Source organism: Gorilla gorilla, chromosome 8 (genome assembly GCF_029281585.2).
Source record: "Gorilla gorilla gorilla isolate KB3781 chromosome 8, NHGRI_mGorGor1-v2.1_pri, whole genome shotgun sequence".
Taxonomy (NCBI): Eukaryota; Metazoa; Chordata; class Mammalia; order Primates; family Hominidae; genus Gorilla; species Gorilla gorilla.
In genome coordinates this window covers 107,632,417-107,650,341 of record NC_073232.2, presented here as the reverse complement: position 1 = coordinate 107,650,341, position 17,925 = coordinate 107,632,417, and the positions used below count along the sequence as shown (strand labels likewise).

The 17,925-nt window shown below is 40.4% G+C and overlaps 1 protein-coding gene across 50 annotated transcripts in view; it reads left to right on the top strand.

Moving 5' to 3' along the window:
* SORBS1 (sorbin and SH3 domain containing 1) overlaps window positions 1-17,925 on the top strand; it is a 249,911-nt gene that overhangs the window by 173,710 nt on the left and 58,276 nt on the right. For 15 of the 50 annotated variants that reach the window (XM_055352558.2, XM_055352560.2, XM_055352562.2 and 12 more), the window contains 4 exons: window positions 3,639-3,686; window positions 3,810-3,939; window positions 6,132-6,246; window positions 11,880-11,963. In XM_055352558.2, coding sequence (XP_055208533.1) covers window positions 3,639-3,686; window positions 3,810-3,939; window positions 6,132-6,246; window positions 11,880-11,963 — 377 coding nt within the window. Of the gene's footprint in view, window positions 1-3,638; window positions 3,687-3,809; window positions 3,940-6,131; window positions 6,247-11,879; window positions 11,964-15,888; window positions 15,955-16,508; window positions 16,611-17,925 lie in introns of all 50 variants that reach the window. The other 35 variants (XM_055352551.2, XM_055352548.2, XM_055352547.2 and 32 more) reach the window with 3 other exon arrangements.

Below are 17,925 nucleotides of genomic sequence, written 5' to 3'. Positions count from 1 at the left end.
AAACTAGAAATGTGAGGCAACTCAGAAAACTTGCTTAAACATCACTGAGGGTGAGGGGATGCAAAAATCGGGCAAAGGCTTTGGGGGCTGGAAATTGGCCTGGCCAGCAGTGCAGTGCATGCCTTGAGTTTCAAGACAACATCTTTCTCTGCCTCTTCCATAATAACATGGTAATAGAATAGCCAGTCTTTCAGCTTTCCCAGGATTGGGCAGATGAAGCTGGGGTGAAAGAACACAGTAGGCATCTCTGTCACGGGGCTACTAGATGACATAGGGAAGTGGAATCTGAAAGACCTTAAATCCATTTCTGCTTTGTCTGTCTCACTCTGCAGCTAAGGGCAAATCTTCTCAACCTACTTGGGCTTTCATTTCCTTGTCTGTAAAATGAGGTATTTAGTTCTTCTTGCAGTTTTTTGCAAGGTTGAAGTGAGATGACATTAGTAAATTACCAGCCATTGTTAGTCACTTAATAATGGGAGCTACAATTATTATTTTTATTCATAAGCTGAGGTAAAATATTCTTCCATTAGATTTACAAGACAAGCATCAAAAATTAAAATAATGGATTTTACAAGCCCTAGAACTTGTCCTGTGTTATAGTTGTTCAGATGAATCTGTATGACTTGTTTGTCCTGTTAAAAGTTCATGAGCTGAAATCCACATGTCAGAACCTGTGGACCCTTTGAGAGAAATGAAAACTTGTTCACAGAGACTCTCCTGCCCTGTGTTAGCCTGGCGTGGGTGAGATTTCTCTACTGACACCGAATAAGAAACAAGTGTTTTTTGTTTTTTTTTTTCTTTAGAGACAAAGTCTTGCTCTGTCATGTCACCCAAGCTGGAGTGCAGTGGTACAGTCATAGCTCACTGCAGCCTCAAACTCCTAGACTCAAGCAATCCTCCCACCTCAGCCTCCCAAGTAGCTAGGACTGCAGGTGTGTGCTGCCATGCACGGCTAATTTTTAAAAAATTTTTTGTAGAGATGGGATCTCGCTATGTTGCCCAGGCTGGTCTTGGGTTTCTGGCCTCAAGCAATCTTCCCCCTCTAGCCTCCCAAAGCACTGGGGTTACAGATGTGAGCCACCAGGCCCGTCCAAGGAAGGAGCTTTAAGCACATTCAGTTCCTCAGACGCCTCTGTTACCTGCATCCCCCAACTCCAACTTTCCTGCTTCTCCCTCTCCTTTTCAAAGTACTTACATTGTTAAACTTCCCAAGTAGTGCTGTTTTTTTCCCCATCTTATAAGAACTATTTCTCATTTTCTTCTTCTTCACTTTTTTTTTTCTTTTTGAGACAGAGTCTCACTCCATCAGCCAGGCTGGAGTACAGGGGCACAATCTTGGCTCACCCCAACCTCTGCCTCTGGGGTTCAAGCAATTCTTCTGCCTTAGCCTCCCAAGTAGCTGGGACTACAGGCACATGCCACCACGCCTGGCTAATTTTTGTATTTTTGATAGAGACAGGGTTTCACCATGTTGGTCAGGCTGGTCTCAAACTCCTGACCTCAAACGATACACCCACCTCAGCCTCCCAAAGTGCTGGGGTTACAGGCGTGTGCCACCACGCTCAACCAGTATTTCTCATTTTCTTCTAATAAACCTTCTAGAGTTCCACACTAGAAAGCTCTAGATAGAAACATTTTTTAAAGAGCTCAGGCTTAAAAAAAAAAAAAAAAAACTGAATATTTAAATGCCACTCCTCTCCACCCAGTGAAAACTTTGCTTCTTACTTCATGAACCAGGTAATAGTTATAAATTAACCTTCATCTTATCATCTACTGATAAGCTATAATTTCTCCATGATTCAGAGATGTACAGGGTTTTGAGCTAAAATGCTAGGCTACATTTTAAGCAATGCATACATCAGCTTCTAACTAAGCTAACTTTTCATTTGGGCATTTTCATTGCAGCATTTTTTCTAATCAAGTCCCTGTAATCAAAGCTCATTTTTAGTTTTCTTTGACATCATGGCATTTTGTCAGTATAATCAGACGTTCTGTTTAAAAAAACAAAAAACTGTCAACACACAATTTTTCAGAATAATCTTTCAAAAAATCTTTTTCTGGATCCAACTTTATCTCTTTCCCCTGTTCTATTTTCAGAAGATAACATAAATAAGCTTACACACTCAATTTAAAATAGTGAAAGGCTTGGCTATGTTGGTAGAAAAAAACCTTAAGCCCTGTTCAACCTTGATATTGATACATTCTTGAAAGTGAGGGAAGGAGGTAGGGGAAAAGGTACCTTGGTACCTGATGCCTGTCCCTTATGTGGGCCAAGGGAGACCTGAGACAAATAAAAATGGGGAAAAGAGGGGACAAGAAGGAGTGATTGTTAGAGAAGCTGTCTGAATAATACTTTATCAAAATAATAGCAATGTTAGCTTATTTATATTTCATAAAATATTCTGGCCTTGTCTCTTCTGAAACTTAAAATGATTTGCATAGAAACAAGGACTTGATTAACACGAAGTCACCACCATACGGTGGATTCTTTGACTTGTCTTTGCAGGTTAGTTCATGTGCTTTCCTAAAGTTGTCATGAACTTTAGGGAAGGAATTGGGTCTTCATTCCATGTATGTGAATTTTGAATCCAGATTAGCAAGATGTTAGAAATGGGAAAGGCTAACTATTTCAGACTAACTCTTTTTGGTGTAGTGCTTTGGAGGGACCATCATGGATGTAGTGACTAGATAGAGTGCATTTTCGGGACAGTCCCACTTTAAAAACCTGTTCCCATCAATGTGCCTGTGGTCTGATTTTTAGTTCAGAAGATACAGCCACTTCCACAAGGGCTTCAGGTCTTGTATAGGTTCTGCAAGTTTTAGAACCCAGTGTCTAGCCTACATAGGGATGTGTGTCATGCCTTTGGAGAGTCACCTCCCACCATAGAGACACGCGGGAGTTTGATTTGCTCCAGAGATGCAGTTTAGATACCCACTCCGAGTAGTACCTTTGCAGAGGAAGCCGTTTGACCATGGGTCTGTTGTGTTCCCAGGAAACAAATCTACTCAGGGAACCAGATTGAGGTGGAATCAAAACAAATTTTGATGAGGGTTTTCTCAAATTCTTCTCTTAGCTGCAGAACTTCTTTGTTAATGATGTGTATGAAAGCTTACCATATAAAACAGGTCAAAGCTGAGGCAAGAAGCTAGAAAACCCACCCTCTGGGCCTCTCCTTCCCATCCAATAGCAGCCCGAGGCCCCGGTAAGAGGCCTTTCAAGACACTGTTGAACTCGGTGAGCTTAACCGTACACTGAGCTGGTGCAGCCGGGGATCCATCTCAGCCCCTGCTTCCCACTCAGCCAGACCCAGACCCTGCATTCCAGCTTTGGTTGTGTGGATTCTCTAGAGGAGGACCCTTGGCTGTTTGTCCCCATGCATTTCTTGATGTCAGGCAGCAGCATCTGCCAGTTGTGACTGTCCTGCCTGGACTACAGGTTTGGTTGGGTGTGCTCTACAAACCTTGCTCCTCTCAAACGTGCTCTGCCGTGGTGTAGCTTCTGGCGCTTCACTCTTCTCTCCGCTGGGATCCCTAGGGGGGCTGGATGCTCGTACCAGACTGTGGAAATGGGGAACATACAACTTGGTTCTCTTACCTTAGCCAGACTTCTCCTGACTACATTTTGTTTTGTTCAATAGATGATGATTCAGATCTGTACTCTCCCAGATACTCGTTTTCTGAAGACAGTAAGTGACTTCAAATAACCTGGTTGTGGGGGAGGAAGGGAAAGTGGTGGATGAGGGAAGATAATTGCCCTGTTCTCAGTTTTCATGAGTTTTAAGTCTTTTGTCTGCACTGTCTTTCTCCAGCAAAATCTCCCCTTTCTGTGCCTCGCTCAAAAAGTGAGATGAGCTACATTGATGGTGAGAAGGTAGTCAAGAGGTCGGCCACACTACCCCTCCCAGCCCGCTCTTCCTCACTGAAGTCAAGCTCAGAAAGGTAAGTGCCCGCTTGTCTCATTCATTCAGCCTGGGCCTTGTTGTTCATTGAGACCTAGGAGCCTCCATTCTTAGGAATGTGGAATTTGAGTCTGTCCCTTGTCACCTATTAGCAGTGACTTCTTATTTCTTAGCCTCAATGTCCTCCTCTGTAAAATGGGGATAAAAATAGCATGATTCCTAGTAAGGATAGTGCAAGGTTAAAATGAGATAATACATGTAAACATTCCTGGTAGCACTTGGCTCCTAGTATGGGAGCCAAATTAAGAGTATGGGCTTAATTAATATTGACTATCATTATCATAACTTTTTACATTTTCACAAGAGAAATCTTAACTGCAAGATTTGTCACATGTCGTCATATTCTTTTTGCATACTGTGTTCACATATTCATAGCAATGACTAACTTTAAAAAGAAGCCACACTTTTTAATGTCCATTTACTCATGCAACATGTATTATTGAGACATAAGCCTTGGACTTGTTCTAGTGACAGCATTAATAAATCTCTTAAAATGCCTGCAGCAAACAAAACAGTTTTCTTTTTCTTGAGCTTTTTTTTTTTTTTTTTTTTTGAGACGGAGTTTTGCTCTGTCATCCAGGCTGGAGTACAGTGGTGTGATCTCGGCTCACTGCACCCTCTGCCTCCCAGGTTCAAGCAGTTCTCATGCCTCAGGCTCCCAAGTAGCTAGGAGTGCAGGTGCACACCACCACTCACGGTTAATTTTTGTATTTTTTTAGTAGAGACAGGGTTTCGCCGTGTTGGCTAGGCTGGTCCCAAACACCTGACTTGAGTTCTTATCTCTAAAAATGCCCTCTGAAGCAATCTCCTCATGCTATTTGGACAGGAGTTCCGTGCATCTTCTAGCCCCAACTTACACCACTTCTCAACACACAAAAGGCTCTGGCCAAACAAAATTATTTACTTCTTCCTTAAATACACATCCAATTTCACACCTCTGTACCTTTTCCAACCTCACAGACAAATTAATGGCTGTTTTTAAAAGCACCACACGAACTTAAGTGGCCTCTACCTGAGGAGTTTGATAATTAATTTGAAAAGAAACCTGGGTATACCCACAAATCCTTTATAGTTGCCTTCATCCAGAACCCACTGGGTGTATTCCCTGCAGATTTAACCATATATCATGGAAGGATATAGGTATATATAAATCATTGTCTGTGCCTTCAAGAAGTTTACAGCCTTGCATGAAAAACTTAATCACAGTGCAAAGTACGGTAATGCACAAATAAAAAATTTGCAAACTAGAGCTTATAGTAAACAAAACAGCTTGGTACTAGCATAAAAACAGACATATAGACCAATGGAACAGAATAGAGAACCCAGAAACAAATCCACACACCTATTGTGAACTCATTTTCCACAAAGGTGCCAAGAACATACATTGGGAGAAAGACAGACCCTTCAATAAATGGTGCTGGGAAAACTGGTTATGCAGAAGAGTGAAGCTAGACCCCCATCTCTCACCATATACAAAAATCAAACCAAAATCGATTACTGACTTGAATCTAAGGTCTCAACCTACAGTTACCTCTTCCCTATTCCAGTGTGGAACAGGGAAGAATGCAATTATGGTAGCAGCTGACATTTATTGTGTGGTTACTATGGGCCTGGCACTTTGCTCAGTGATTACATGTGCTGTCTCATGTAAATTGTTTAGTCCTTACAACAACCCCATTTTTCAGATGAGGAAACTGAGATACCAAGAGGAGAAATACTTGTTTAAGATCACCTAGTTAGCAAGGGGTGTGGCAGGATTTGAACCACAGTCAACTGGCTCCAGGACCTGTGTTCTCTCTCACTGCTCTGGTGTGAATGGGAAGTACAGGCATGTCTGTGGAATGAAAAGCCCATAGAGCGAAGCAAGGTGAAAGATTTTTCCAGAGCCAGCTTTGCTGCTGCCGCCTCTGTTCCTGTTGCTTTGTCCGCTCCCCTTCCTGGTGCCTGGTTTTGAGCACAGGACATCTCAAGCCTTGTGAGAAGCGAACACCAAACTTTAACTGGTTGTTTTGAGAAGCAAACCAACACAACTAAATTGTTCACCCTGACTCCAATGTTATGCTTTGGATATAACAGTTCTTTGATTACACTACAGCCATCCAAAGTCAGACCGTGTCGGAAGCTAATGCTAGTTGTCATGAAAATAGCTCTAATAGAATTTTCTTTCTGCAGAAATGACTGGGAACCCCCAGATAAGAAAGTAGATACAAGAAAATATCGTGCAGAGCCCAAAAGCATTTACGAATATCAGCCGGGCAAGTCTTCCGTTCTGACCAACGAAAAGATGGTAATGTGCATATTAAAGTTATTTTGTCTCACTGTGCCCATGTTCTTTAATCAGAATGCATTGTGCAGTTGGATTACATTCTTTCCCCTTGAGATAGACTTGCTTTGTTTTGAAGATAATGACCAAAATGAAGTACTTTTACCCTTTTCATTTTTGCAGGTGTTCATAAAATAAGTCCCGCGAATCTGCTTTTAAAAAATCCTCTTATTGTGGCTCTGTTGCTTTTTTTGTGCATGGTTTTAACTAATATTAATTTTCTACTAACGTAAAGATTGATTTTGCTGCTGTCTTTTTTTAAATGTCTAAGTGTTCATTTATCAGGCTTGTCATTAAGTGGACTGAAGTCCAGTTTTTTTTAAGTGACTCTGAACAGGCATAAATTTTGTACAAGTTACTAGAATGTCATTAAAAGCTACATAACTAATAGGATGTTGTGACTTGGAAAAAAGGCCCAGGCTGTTAGAATATATCTTTTAGGTCTTCCTTTTTTGACAAGTGCAATATTGAGGACAAATTTCATATTCGACCTGGTTTATGATTCCCTATACAAGTTCACATCTCTGAGCAATTATGAGTGGGGAAAATGGTTTGTATGCATATAGCAGACCACCCGGGAAAAGCAGCCTCTTCTGTGAAACAGGAAGAATTCTTACACATTGATTAGTTTCATACCTGCCAATCATGCATCATTTTATTAACCCTTCATTAGGAAAAGCTGGTTTGGAATTGTGATCCTGGTTAAGGGGTTCTCCAAAGCTCCATAAACATTGCAGTCCTCTAGCAGGACAGCAGGATGGAATTATTATGCTGGAGTTTGGTTTTTATTAAAATACGGTCACCACAATGTCTACAGAATAAGCAGGCCTCTGAAATGCAAGCTCAAATTATGTTCCCTCCGCCTCTTTGGCTCTACATGTTTTGAAAGAAGAATCGTTTTGACTTCTACTGAGATAAAAATGTGACATCTCTAAAAGCACTGAAGGATAAGTCATTTTAATTAGGAAAAAAGGTCAACAGGTCACAGAAATACTTAGAGTTGTCATTCTTCAGCATTCACTATGCACCAGTTATTTCAAGCAGAAAGTTCAGAGAGGAGCACAGAATTTTGCCTTCTCCCCACCACTGCCCTTCTTTGGAGGTTCTCTGCTGTTAGAAGATACTGTACGTAAGAAACATAGAAGGTAACCTTGCACCCAGGTGCTCCTGCAAAGAAAGTCGTGCTCCTTGGGTTTATTTCCAACACTAATAATAAGTCTGGGACCCACCATTACATATGAATACATTTAAATGATTTCAGGGACTCTGTAGACCTTTGAGTGTTTTTGTTTTGGCAGTATCACCATTCATAGATTTTCATGGCTCTTACCGAAGGCTCCCTTTTCTTAATTTCTCCTTTGTTTCCAGCTCCTTTCCCTGGTTCTTAGTCATTTAACCACTACTCAGAACTGGGAAAAACAACATAGTTTAGTTTTTCTCATTGATGCCGCAATAGTTTACGAGGATCTTCCATACCACAGTTCTTGGGATCATTTACGTTGTTTTTACAAACCCTGAAAAGTAACACATAGTGCCCCATGGGGCCTTCTTGCAGAATGGTGGTGAGCATGTACATGGATTGCAAAGCTCCTCTGTGTAGTACCAAGCCCTAAGCCAAGCCACTAATGGGGCATGAACACCAAAGGCAGGCCAAGGAGGAGTAGGAATGTCCAATAGTTTCACCCAATTTAGCTCTGTTCCTCCGAAGAGAAGTTTTAGTTGAATCTTAATCTTTTGACAGTCTGCCCTTCACAGTAGTTGAATTCATCCTTTATGTTCGATTTTGTTTCCTGCTGTTTTTATCACATGGACAGAAAAGGTGAAGTGTGAGTTTCAGCATGTGAGTCTTGGCTTTTGGTATCTAGTATCTGGTTTGCCAGAATTTGAGCATACACCCCCATAGCCCCAAAACACACACTTCCATTGTTAACTGTGGGTAAGTATACTAACTAGTGACAGATGTAGAATGTAAGTCTGCTCTCATATATGCACTACCTCATTTTAGGAGAAAAAATGCTTTTTCCATTTGAGGTACTTATGTCTGCTTAACTCTGGCAATTTAAATTGTGACTTCATAGGCACATCTATGCATGGTTAGCAGGAGAGGTTGCCCTAGAGCTCACCTTGCCCTGGAGCATACTCTAAATCATTCCAGAAAGGTGAAAGAAACACTGTACTGCCTTCAAAACCCCCTACAGAAGACTTACAAACTTGATGACCTAGTCATCTATTTGAAAGACTCATATGAAGGTCTTTTTTTTTTGAGATAGGATCTCACTCTATCACCCAGGCTGGAGTACAGTGGTGTGATCATGGCTCACTAAAGCCTTGACCTCCCAGGCTCAGGCAATCCTCTCACCTTAGCCTCCCAAGTAGCTGGGGCTACAGGCCCGCACCACCATGCCCGGCTAATTTTTATATTTTTAGTAGAGATGGGGTTTCACCATGTTGGCCAGGCTGGTCTTGAACTCCTGGCCTCAAATGATCCACCCACCTCTGCCTCCCAAATTGTGGGGTTACAGCCATGAGCCACTGTGCCTGGCCCAGCTAATTTTTTATATTTTGTAGAGATGGGGTTTCACCATGTTGCCCAGGCTGGTCTCAAACTCCTTGGCTCAAACAATCTGCCCCTCTTGGCCTCCCAAACTGCTGGGACTACAGGCTTGAGCCACCAAACCTGGCACGTATGTGGGTCTTTATCTCTACGTGGTCCCCTCTTATCCTAGTAGGATACTTTTTTCTCTTCTAGCCTTGGAATTGGAGATCTATTGGTCAGTCCTTGCTTTGTCAGAAATGGCCTTTTTCAGGACTCATTCTTTTATACCTTCCTCTAAGTCTCTTACAGAAGTTCAGTTCAGTTAAATATATACATACATATATATATACACACACACACATATATATATATATATATATATGTGTAGTAGGACGGACAGATATTAAAAGAGGGATTACAGACACAGTGTACATTGTGGAAGTGTAAAACAAGGGGATTTCCCCAGCTTGGTTTCTTCCCAGTTCATCCTCACTTTGCATTCCTTTCCTGGCTTTTCAGCATGGTCATTTAGCCCTGCTTTAGCTTGGTGTCATCGCAAACTTAGTGGGCCTGCCCCCCTGTCATGTGGAATATGAAAAGGGGAATATGGTATAGTGTAAAGAACACTGGACTAGGAATTGGAAGATGGGGTGGGTCAAATGTGATAATATGGGTACAATAACTGAATATTATGAAGTGCTACACAGACATACCACATTCAGGCGACTTACTTAATTGGAATTTGAAGCTGGTCTCTGGCTTCCATTCAAGAAGCAAAACTGTCTTTGAGGAGAAGTTGGCATTTTTCTGGTGAGTTACCTGCCCTTTTCCAAGGATTTTTTTTGAGCTGGGAGAATAGCCTGTGGTACTAAAGAACTTTGTCAGGCATTATGGAATTTTTCCCTGTCTGCCAGGCCAGAGTTCCTGCTCTGTGTCCAGAAGGATGTTTTTCTATTGGTCTGTTCCATAACAGGATCCACAGCTGAGTTATACTTGGCAAAATTAAATGCAGATGTGAGGGCTGTGTGGTATCACCTTTTTAGCTTTATCTCTGGGCAGCTCAAAGGACTGAGGCTGGTTGCTCTCACCCATCGCTGTTTGACATAACCTCCTGATTCTATTATTGTCACAGCATTAACCTCCACAGTAAAATGATCTGCAGACAACCTTTGGGAATAAAATAAGTTAATTACTTCAGGATCATGAGTACCAAAACTTTCAGGCAGTTTCCCGAAAGAGCTGGTACATTTTATTTAAGAAAAAAAAAAAAAAAAAGCCTAACCATTGCCAGAGGGCAGTTTATAAATAGTCTTTGTAAAAATAACAAACATGAAATAGATTTCATGAAACCCCATCATATTAGGATCTAGAAAGTCCCAATGTCTAAATTGCCACTACTGAGTAGTTGTGTTTTTGTAGGTATTGTACCTCCTTTCACTGAATTGAATAAATATAGAATCCATTTACTACAGGGAGGGCAAGGCTTCTCCTTCAGGATTTAAACTGTAAGTCCCTAAAGACATTTGGAGGAAGTCTTATCTGGATGCAGGAGGACAGACCTTGTGTTTCAGTATGATTTTCCCTCCGATTTCAACCTAGCTTGGTTTCAGTTAAAAGAAGGTTCCCTGCCATATTTCCATAGTCCTCTACCTGTAGCAAAAGTGAAAGTAATGCTAAAGATTCTTTTAAAGATCTTAGAAAAAGGGATTGGTAAAGGTCACTAAGAAAGTTAGCAGCCATTTCTACAAGCTGCAAAGGGGATGTTAACTGCGTTGTAAGTAAAGTACAAGAAGAGCTGCTTTGTGAAGCACTAGCATTAAAGACCTGCACACCAGACATGGCAACCCCCTCCCTCAGATGTTATAGCCCAGAAGTAGTGAAGTTTGTTGTGCAGTGTTTTCAATCTCAGTAGAAAGTGTATGCATTTTATATTTCAGGTTATTGTAGAAAATCACCCCAACTCTCTTTTTGTGATTATCAATGTTTTTTGAAACATATATACATATTTAATTAGTCATGAACCTCAAACACTTTTCCCTGATGTAAACATTTCTCCAATTTATGAAGGGGAAAACATGATTTGCTTTGCACACATTCATTTTCCAACTAGTTATTTCCAGAAACACGTGTTATTCCATGAAATAAGGTGCCAGAACTTTATACTTATTTGGTTAAATATTATATCCCATGAAATCAAATTATCAGTCTATTGATACCTCATAGTGTTATATAAAGTGAGAAATCTAACTTATTTTTGTCATATAACCCAGAAGTTTTTTCCCCTTTGTTCTGTTATCTGTCTTGTCTAGCTTTTCTTTCACTTTATTTTTTCCCAATTCTTTAACATTTATTTGTTAAAACACGAAGTATATTCTGTCTGTATTCATCCGCCATGGATACTTGTTTAAAATGTTTTTTCACTGTGTCCTCTGTCTTTACTTATATCATTTTTCACTTTCACTTTACTGTGTACGGGACATGGTTTCCTACCTACTCATGTGCCATTAAAGATGCAGTATTAACCAATTGGCTTTTATAAAGTGTCAATATTTGCGTTTATTTCGAAAACCTTAAGGCAGCTTTGCAAATAAGTACTAAAGTTGTACTAGCCCATAAAAATCTGCTCTACTCAACTGGCATAGATGGCTAAATGTTTGGTGTGCTCACCGGATAATTTGCTCATAACTAATAGTTCTTTGTAAAGGGCTTTCTTTTCTTCCACATTACTGAAAATTATTGCAGAATGCTGTTATGCCCAGATTCAGACTTGTTGTGTAGGCAGCAGTGTGGTGCAGAGTTGTCCATCTATAGTCCATTTTCCTCTGCCTTAGGGCTGAGAATGATTCACTTACTGTTCCCTGCCTCAATTTCCCTGTTTTTATAAACCCATCCTCTCCCTCCTGTTTTTGCTGTTGTCAGTAAAAACAGATGATTGCTGCTGTTGAATGCAGCTCCTGTATATACCTGGAAACCACTGCATCTCTACTGGCCTGTTCCTATGTAATCTTTGCATAATGTTATCCTTCTCTTTCTTCCATTTCTCTATCACCAACCCCTATAGAGTCGGGATATAAGCCCAGAAGAGATAGATTTAAAGAATGAACCTTGGTATAAATTCTTTTCGGAATTGGAGTTTGGGAAACCGGTAAGTTTAATAGCTTCAGTGGTTATACACCTTTTAAACTAATGCTGTGGATGCATTGTTGCTGCTAAAGAATCAGATGTTTGTAAGGAATTCAGAAAGTGGGGAGCAGTCATGTTGGTTGTCCATAGTGGGATTGTCTCTTCTCACTACAACCTCTGAGCTTTCTTTTGCCTTACTTCACTGAGAAAGGATAGTGAGCTCTGGAAGTGTATCTTGCTGGAATATCCCAGAGAAACACAAATAATCATTGCTTGTCTTAGACCTCCCCCACTAACAACAAGTACCACATGCCTTGCGGATGGCATTATTTCAGCCATTGTTTTCACTTCCTTGACCAAAGGCTTTATGGTCTGTGAAAGACAAGCTGAAAATGTGTTACACACTGAGAAGACCAGCATTGTCTCTGCTTTAAATAGCATTTTTAAAAGCACATATGTAAATGAAGTCCCAGAGCAGGCCAACAAGGACCTCTTTATGCAGATGTGACCCACAAATGCAACCCCATTATAGGTGACTTTTAGGGAATGATTTCTATGATGTAGGATGTTTCCCAAAGTTTGAAATGGGAGTAAGGAATTCTAGCATCTTTAGTATTCAGCCTACAGTTGCCCCATGATATCTCTGAATTGGCTTTGGTACAAATCGACTTTTGGCACTTAAAGGAGGATTTTCTTAGCCTTGCACCCAAAGGAATATAAAATAGAAGGGAGACTTGAGCTCATCCTTCCTCTAGAGATAACTGGAAACTGACTTTAAAACTCTAGTTATTTTAAAGTCTTAATTATTACAGCTGCAAAAAGAATTTACAGGTAGAGGAGTTAAGTGTATAAACACATTTTATTCAATGATTGTATGAGACTTTAAGCATTGGATCCAGCTTTTGAGTTTCTGTGGTCTGGGATGATAGTTTTATTTGCAGACAGGAATGTAGTTTATAGTTGAGTAAATAAAATGTTTTAAAATTTTTTATTAAAACAAAGACAAAGAGAAATTAAGCTGGTGCTTAGGAATTGCTCTTTGATTTGGCAGTGCTGAGCTTTGAAAGTTCAGGCATCTTCTGAGTTAAGAGCACCAGACTTGCAAACAGCCTGCTTGTTCCTCTCTTCTGGTCCCTCCTAGACACTGTCTCCCGATAGCAGCTGAGCTGTCCTGGATGAACAGCGCCACCTAGTGACCAGTGGAGAGGGAAGCATCTGACCCAAAGTCTGCACCCTCCTTCTCCCCTCCCCAAAGCATTGGTGCACACCTCATTTCTTCTCCTTTCTCTCCTTTCTTTTTTTCGCCTCTGCTGTTCACCATTCAGACATCAGTTAAATCTACCTCAGGCAATCTTTTCCACATGCAGTATCTAACAGTATCCTAACCCTTTCTCTTTTCTCCTTTTCTTAAAACCTGGTCAGTTATGTCACCAAAAAAAGCTTCTGCTGTGTGTAGTTGTCTCCCCACCCCCAAAACAGACCATGATTAGTATATGAAACAATAATGCCATACTTTAGTCAAGGAAAGCAAAAGCTATTAAGTTATGTTTAATAGAGTCCATGCCATTGATTTTTGAAGTCTGTTTCAGAATCCACACATTTCTGCCCATCTCATCTGCCAAACAACTAAATTAGTTTTATCTAAAATATTAGCTTTCAGGAAAAATGGTGGAATTTTTTCCCTAATTAGTTGTGATTGTTTTACTAAATCTATCATTACAAATAATTTTTGAGGATAATGTATAGTATTTTAATACCAGCATACATTTAAATAGTCTCCATGCATAGCTTGATAAATTAACAGTATTGCTGCCAAAAACTTCACTCCAGGTACCACACAGCTAACTTCAAACAAATGTTGAGAACACAGTCCAGTTGTATACTGGGGCCTTCCTCTAGCTTGTCTCCCCACCCCATTGCTCTAACAGCCTCTTAATTATTTAAAGACTCAGAGATGCTTTTTCAAAGTAGCATTTTCTCTGAAGCCACATGCATTCTTTGCACAGGCCTCAGAGTTCTTCTAATGAGACTGCTTCTTTTTGTGTAGGTCTTACTTTAAAAGATAATACTTGTGAAGACTTGCCAAATTAACTAAATAAATGCCCATATCCTGAGGAACAGTCCTGAAATGAACAGCTCCTTATGGTCTGAGGCATCCTAATGGTGGGCTTATTACCTAGTTGAACTAACAGGGTTTGGGAGGAAGGTGTGGTAAGGATAAATTTTTTCTTCACTTCCTACTGCAACCACTCTGCCACAAAAGAGTAAGAGACATAAATAAAAGTGGCATAAACCATGGAAGTTGTTTTGGAAAGCTTTTCAGCCATTCAGAAGCAGAGTCAAAACTCCTACCAGATCATGGGAATCAGCATTTCTACTTTTTTTTTTTCTCACACCAACTGGGGACCACTTTCCCCAGTAAAGCCTGCCAGAACTTTGACACTAGACATTTACCCTGAACTCCTTGCTTCCTCCACCCCTTCGCTTTAGCCACCCAAAATGAACTGAAATTTCAGCAAGATCCTGACTAAAAAGATACCTTTTTAGCTCCAACAAGTTGTTAGAATAGCAAATAATTCAAGACTCCAGGGACCAATTTTGGACAGATTATTTAAAACCAGTTTAATTTGTAAACACTGCCCTGTTTATTGCAGTAAAGAAATGATCGTAAGTCATCAGGCTTTAAAAAGTCTACTTCTGCAGATGAACAGTCCAAGTGTATTAAGTGCTTAAAGATGAATGGTAATTGCTAATATCACTTACTTTACGAAATGCGGAATATACATGTGCAGAGATGACATTACTGACCTGTTGCTGTCAGTGGTGAACACACCTTGGAATCAGATTACTTCTCGTTTGCAGATTTATTACAAAGAGCCTGGGAATCAGCTTTTTTTTCTGAGTTGTTTTCCTCTAATTTCTATAGAAATTGACATGATTTCTATATGTAAGAGCAAGTCAAAATTTCACAATGTAAACCAATTTGAATGCTTCCATGGAGTTGGCTATAATGAAATTTGCACAAAATTTTAGGAGCTATTAATGATCTCCTATTTCTTATCACCCTAGAGGTCATTATGTAAGAAAATTCAAGTCTAAATAGGCAGAACAAGTAGAAGAGAGGATCCAGAGTTAGAAGTCACCTGTAACCTCTGAATGTTCCACCCTCTGGACTCTTCCCTCATTAAACTTACAACAATCTTTTGGCAAATTTCTGTCTTAGGAATGCAGCTGTAAATCTGACTTGAAGAGTTAAAAGACAAAACAAAAATAACCTTACAGTCCCCTCTTTAAATTCTGGGTTTAAACTCTGTTCTCTAAGGGGGATGAAAAGTATGTCTCTACCATTATCAAGGTCTAGTTAAACTGTAAAAGGAGATTTTAAAACTACTGGTATGAAATTGTCTAGTGTACTATTTAACACCCATTTTATATATGAATTTCTTTGCTACAAACCACAGAAAGTACATTTGGTTCAGTCTGTTGACCAAACCTCTAGATTCACACATGTGTTAATACACAATGAATTTTACAGCAGAAGACTGCCTCAAAAATGTAGAATCTTCAGTGTCAATCTTAGTTTGAAGAGAACAATGAGGAATTTAAAAGTTTCTATTTTTGTTCAAATTTGTTAATGCTTTTTTTTCTTTTTTCTCCCCCTTCTTTTCTTAAGTTTTCAATATTTAGAATCCAACGATGATTTGCTCTTGAAACATAGACGTAGAAACAGACTTCCTAGGTAACAGTCCCAGCTCCCAAATCCTCAGGCTTCTGCTCCAGCAGGCAGCCTTGTGTCCGTAGGCAGCACCCACTCCCCTTGCTTTTGAGTTCACCTTTCTGTGTTGATACAGTTCTCCCAGTGTGCCCCTCCTTGTTTGAGCCAGTCTCCATGTTTGTCTTTATGTCTTTATGCTCATTTCTTCATTTCCTCCTCTGCTTCCCGTCAGCCTCCCAAAAAGATATGGGATTATACTCCTGGAGACTGCTCTATCCTTCCTAGAGAGGATAGAAAGGTAATTCCGCTGTGCCTCCTCCGTTGGACTGTGTGTGCTCTCTAGCCTTGGTTAGTGTGAGTGTGTTGTGGGTTTGTTTGTTTGTTTGTTTTCTTAAATCACTTTTGAAAAAACTTGATGCTTTTTTTTTTTTTTGGTTAGGTAATAAAACTATGTAACAAATTCTCTAAGACATATACTAATGTTTAGAGGTTTTTAAAGCAATTACGTATTCTTCTGACATATAGTATTTGTCACTGTCACCACACTCTGAAAAAAGAGAAAATAGGCATTTCCTTAAAGGTAGGTTTTTGTAGTTCTCCTTAGCAAGTAGAATAGCTTTTTGAAGCTCTGATGACTTCAGGATTTCTGCTTTATATGCCTAATGTTACATTCTCTGTTTTCATGTCTTCAACTAATTTCCAGTGAGCTCTTGTGTTTTAATCATGCTATCTTGGCCGTATGAAAGTATAACACTAAGAAAAAAATTCATTTTTTTCAAACTTAACCTTCAATTCTTTCTCCCTTTCCTCTAGACTAAAACCTTCTTTCCCATCTTTTCTTTCTTGAACCAGACTAATCTAGACAAAGATCTCAGCCTCTGCCAGACAGAGTTAGAGGCAGATTTAGAAAAAATGGAGACGCTTAATAAAGCACCCAGTGCAAACGTGCCACAGGTATTTCCTAGTTTTTCTCATGCCATCAGTTCCTTTTCAAGCTGTGCTTTGTTTTCTTCTTTGTTCTATGGTTTTTGATGTAGTTGAGGTGACGGATGGTGATGCTGGCTATTTTAGGCTGCATGGCTTTCTGACTACTGTTTTAGACTCCTTCCCCCACACCTACCCAGTTCATTTTTGCTTGGTTTTCTTTTGAGCTTGGCATCTTCCTTAAAGGGGATTCTTCAAATATATGCAGAGAGGCTGCTGATTGAAACTACTCTCCCACCTTATTCTCTTCCTCTGCTTTCCAGGGGCGACCTTTTAAGTTCCCTTCCTTTGCCTCTGTCTGCCTTCTCTGAATTTTCAGGGAGCCATTTTTGGCAGTTTCCCTGTCTTTTTTGCAGCCCTGGGAGATACCAACCTCAAAGATCAGTTTCAAAAACTCAGCAGCAGTGCCTTGGGTACCCTTTCTGTGCATGGCGCTCTCAGAGTAGTAGTGTTTGTCATTTTAAAGTTCAGAAAGTTCTCAATGAAAAATGCACTCAGAGGTCAGATGGCCTGGACACACAAAAAAAATGTTTCAAACTGAGTCTGCCTTGATATTTTAAAGGGAGCTGTGTCAAAATGTGGTTTATTAAAGGGTATATGAGAGAGAGTAATAGAGAGAGAGAAAGACATCATGGTAAGTAGGTTTCCAAGGAGGAAAAAACCAAATGTTCATAGAACTGCCTGGAGGGCTCCCTGACAAAACAAAAGAGACTCTTAAAAGGAAAAGGTATCTTTAGAGAAGGTACAAAAGGAGGCCGGGTGCGGTGGCTCACGCCTGTAATTCCAGCAATTTGGGAGGCCGAGGCAAGTGGATCACTTGAGGTCAGGAGTTCGAGACCAGCCTGGCCAACATGATGAAACCCAGTCTCTACTAAAAATACAAAAATTAGCCAGGCATGGTGGCAGGCCTCTGTATTCCCAGCTATTTGGGAGGCTGAGGCAGGAGAATCGCTTGAATTCAGGAGGCAGAGCTGAGATCACATCTCTGCACTCCAGCCTGGGTGACAGAGCAAGACTCCGTCTCAGGAAAAAAAAAAAAGATACAAAAGGAATATGGAGCTGAGGAGGCCAGGAAGGTCCACAAACCATGACAGGAAAAGTGGAAACTGCTGATGGACCCATGCCACACTTAAGCAGAACCAAGACAGATCTCCAGCCCCAGTGACTTGGGCACAAAAGTCATGAGAGCAGCAGAGACTCAAACCAGGGAAGGGGTGAAGAGACCAGGGATTTGGTCTGGGATAAGAGAGTCAGGAGCCAAGGAGCTGCAGGTTGCTTGAGGGTG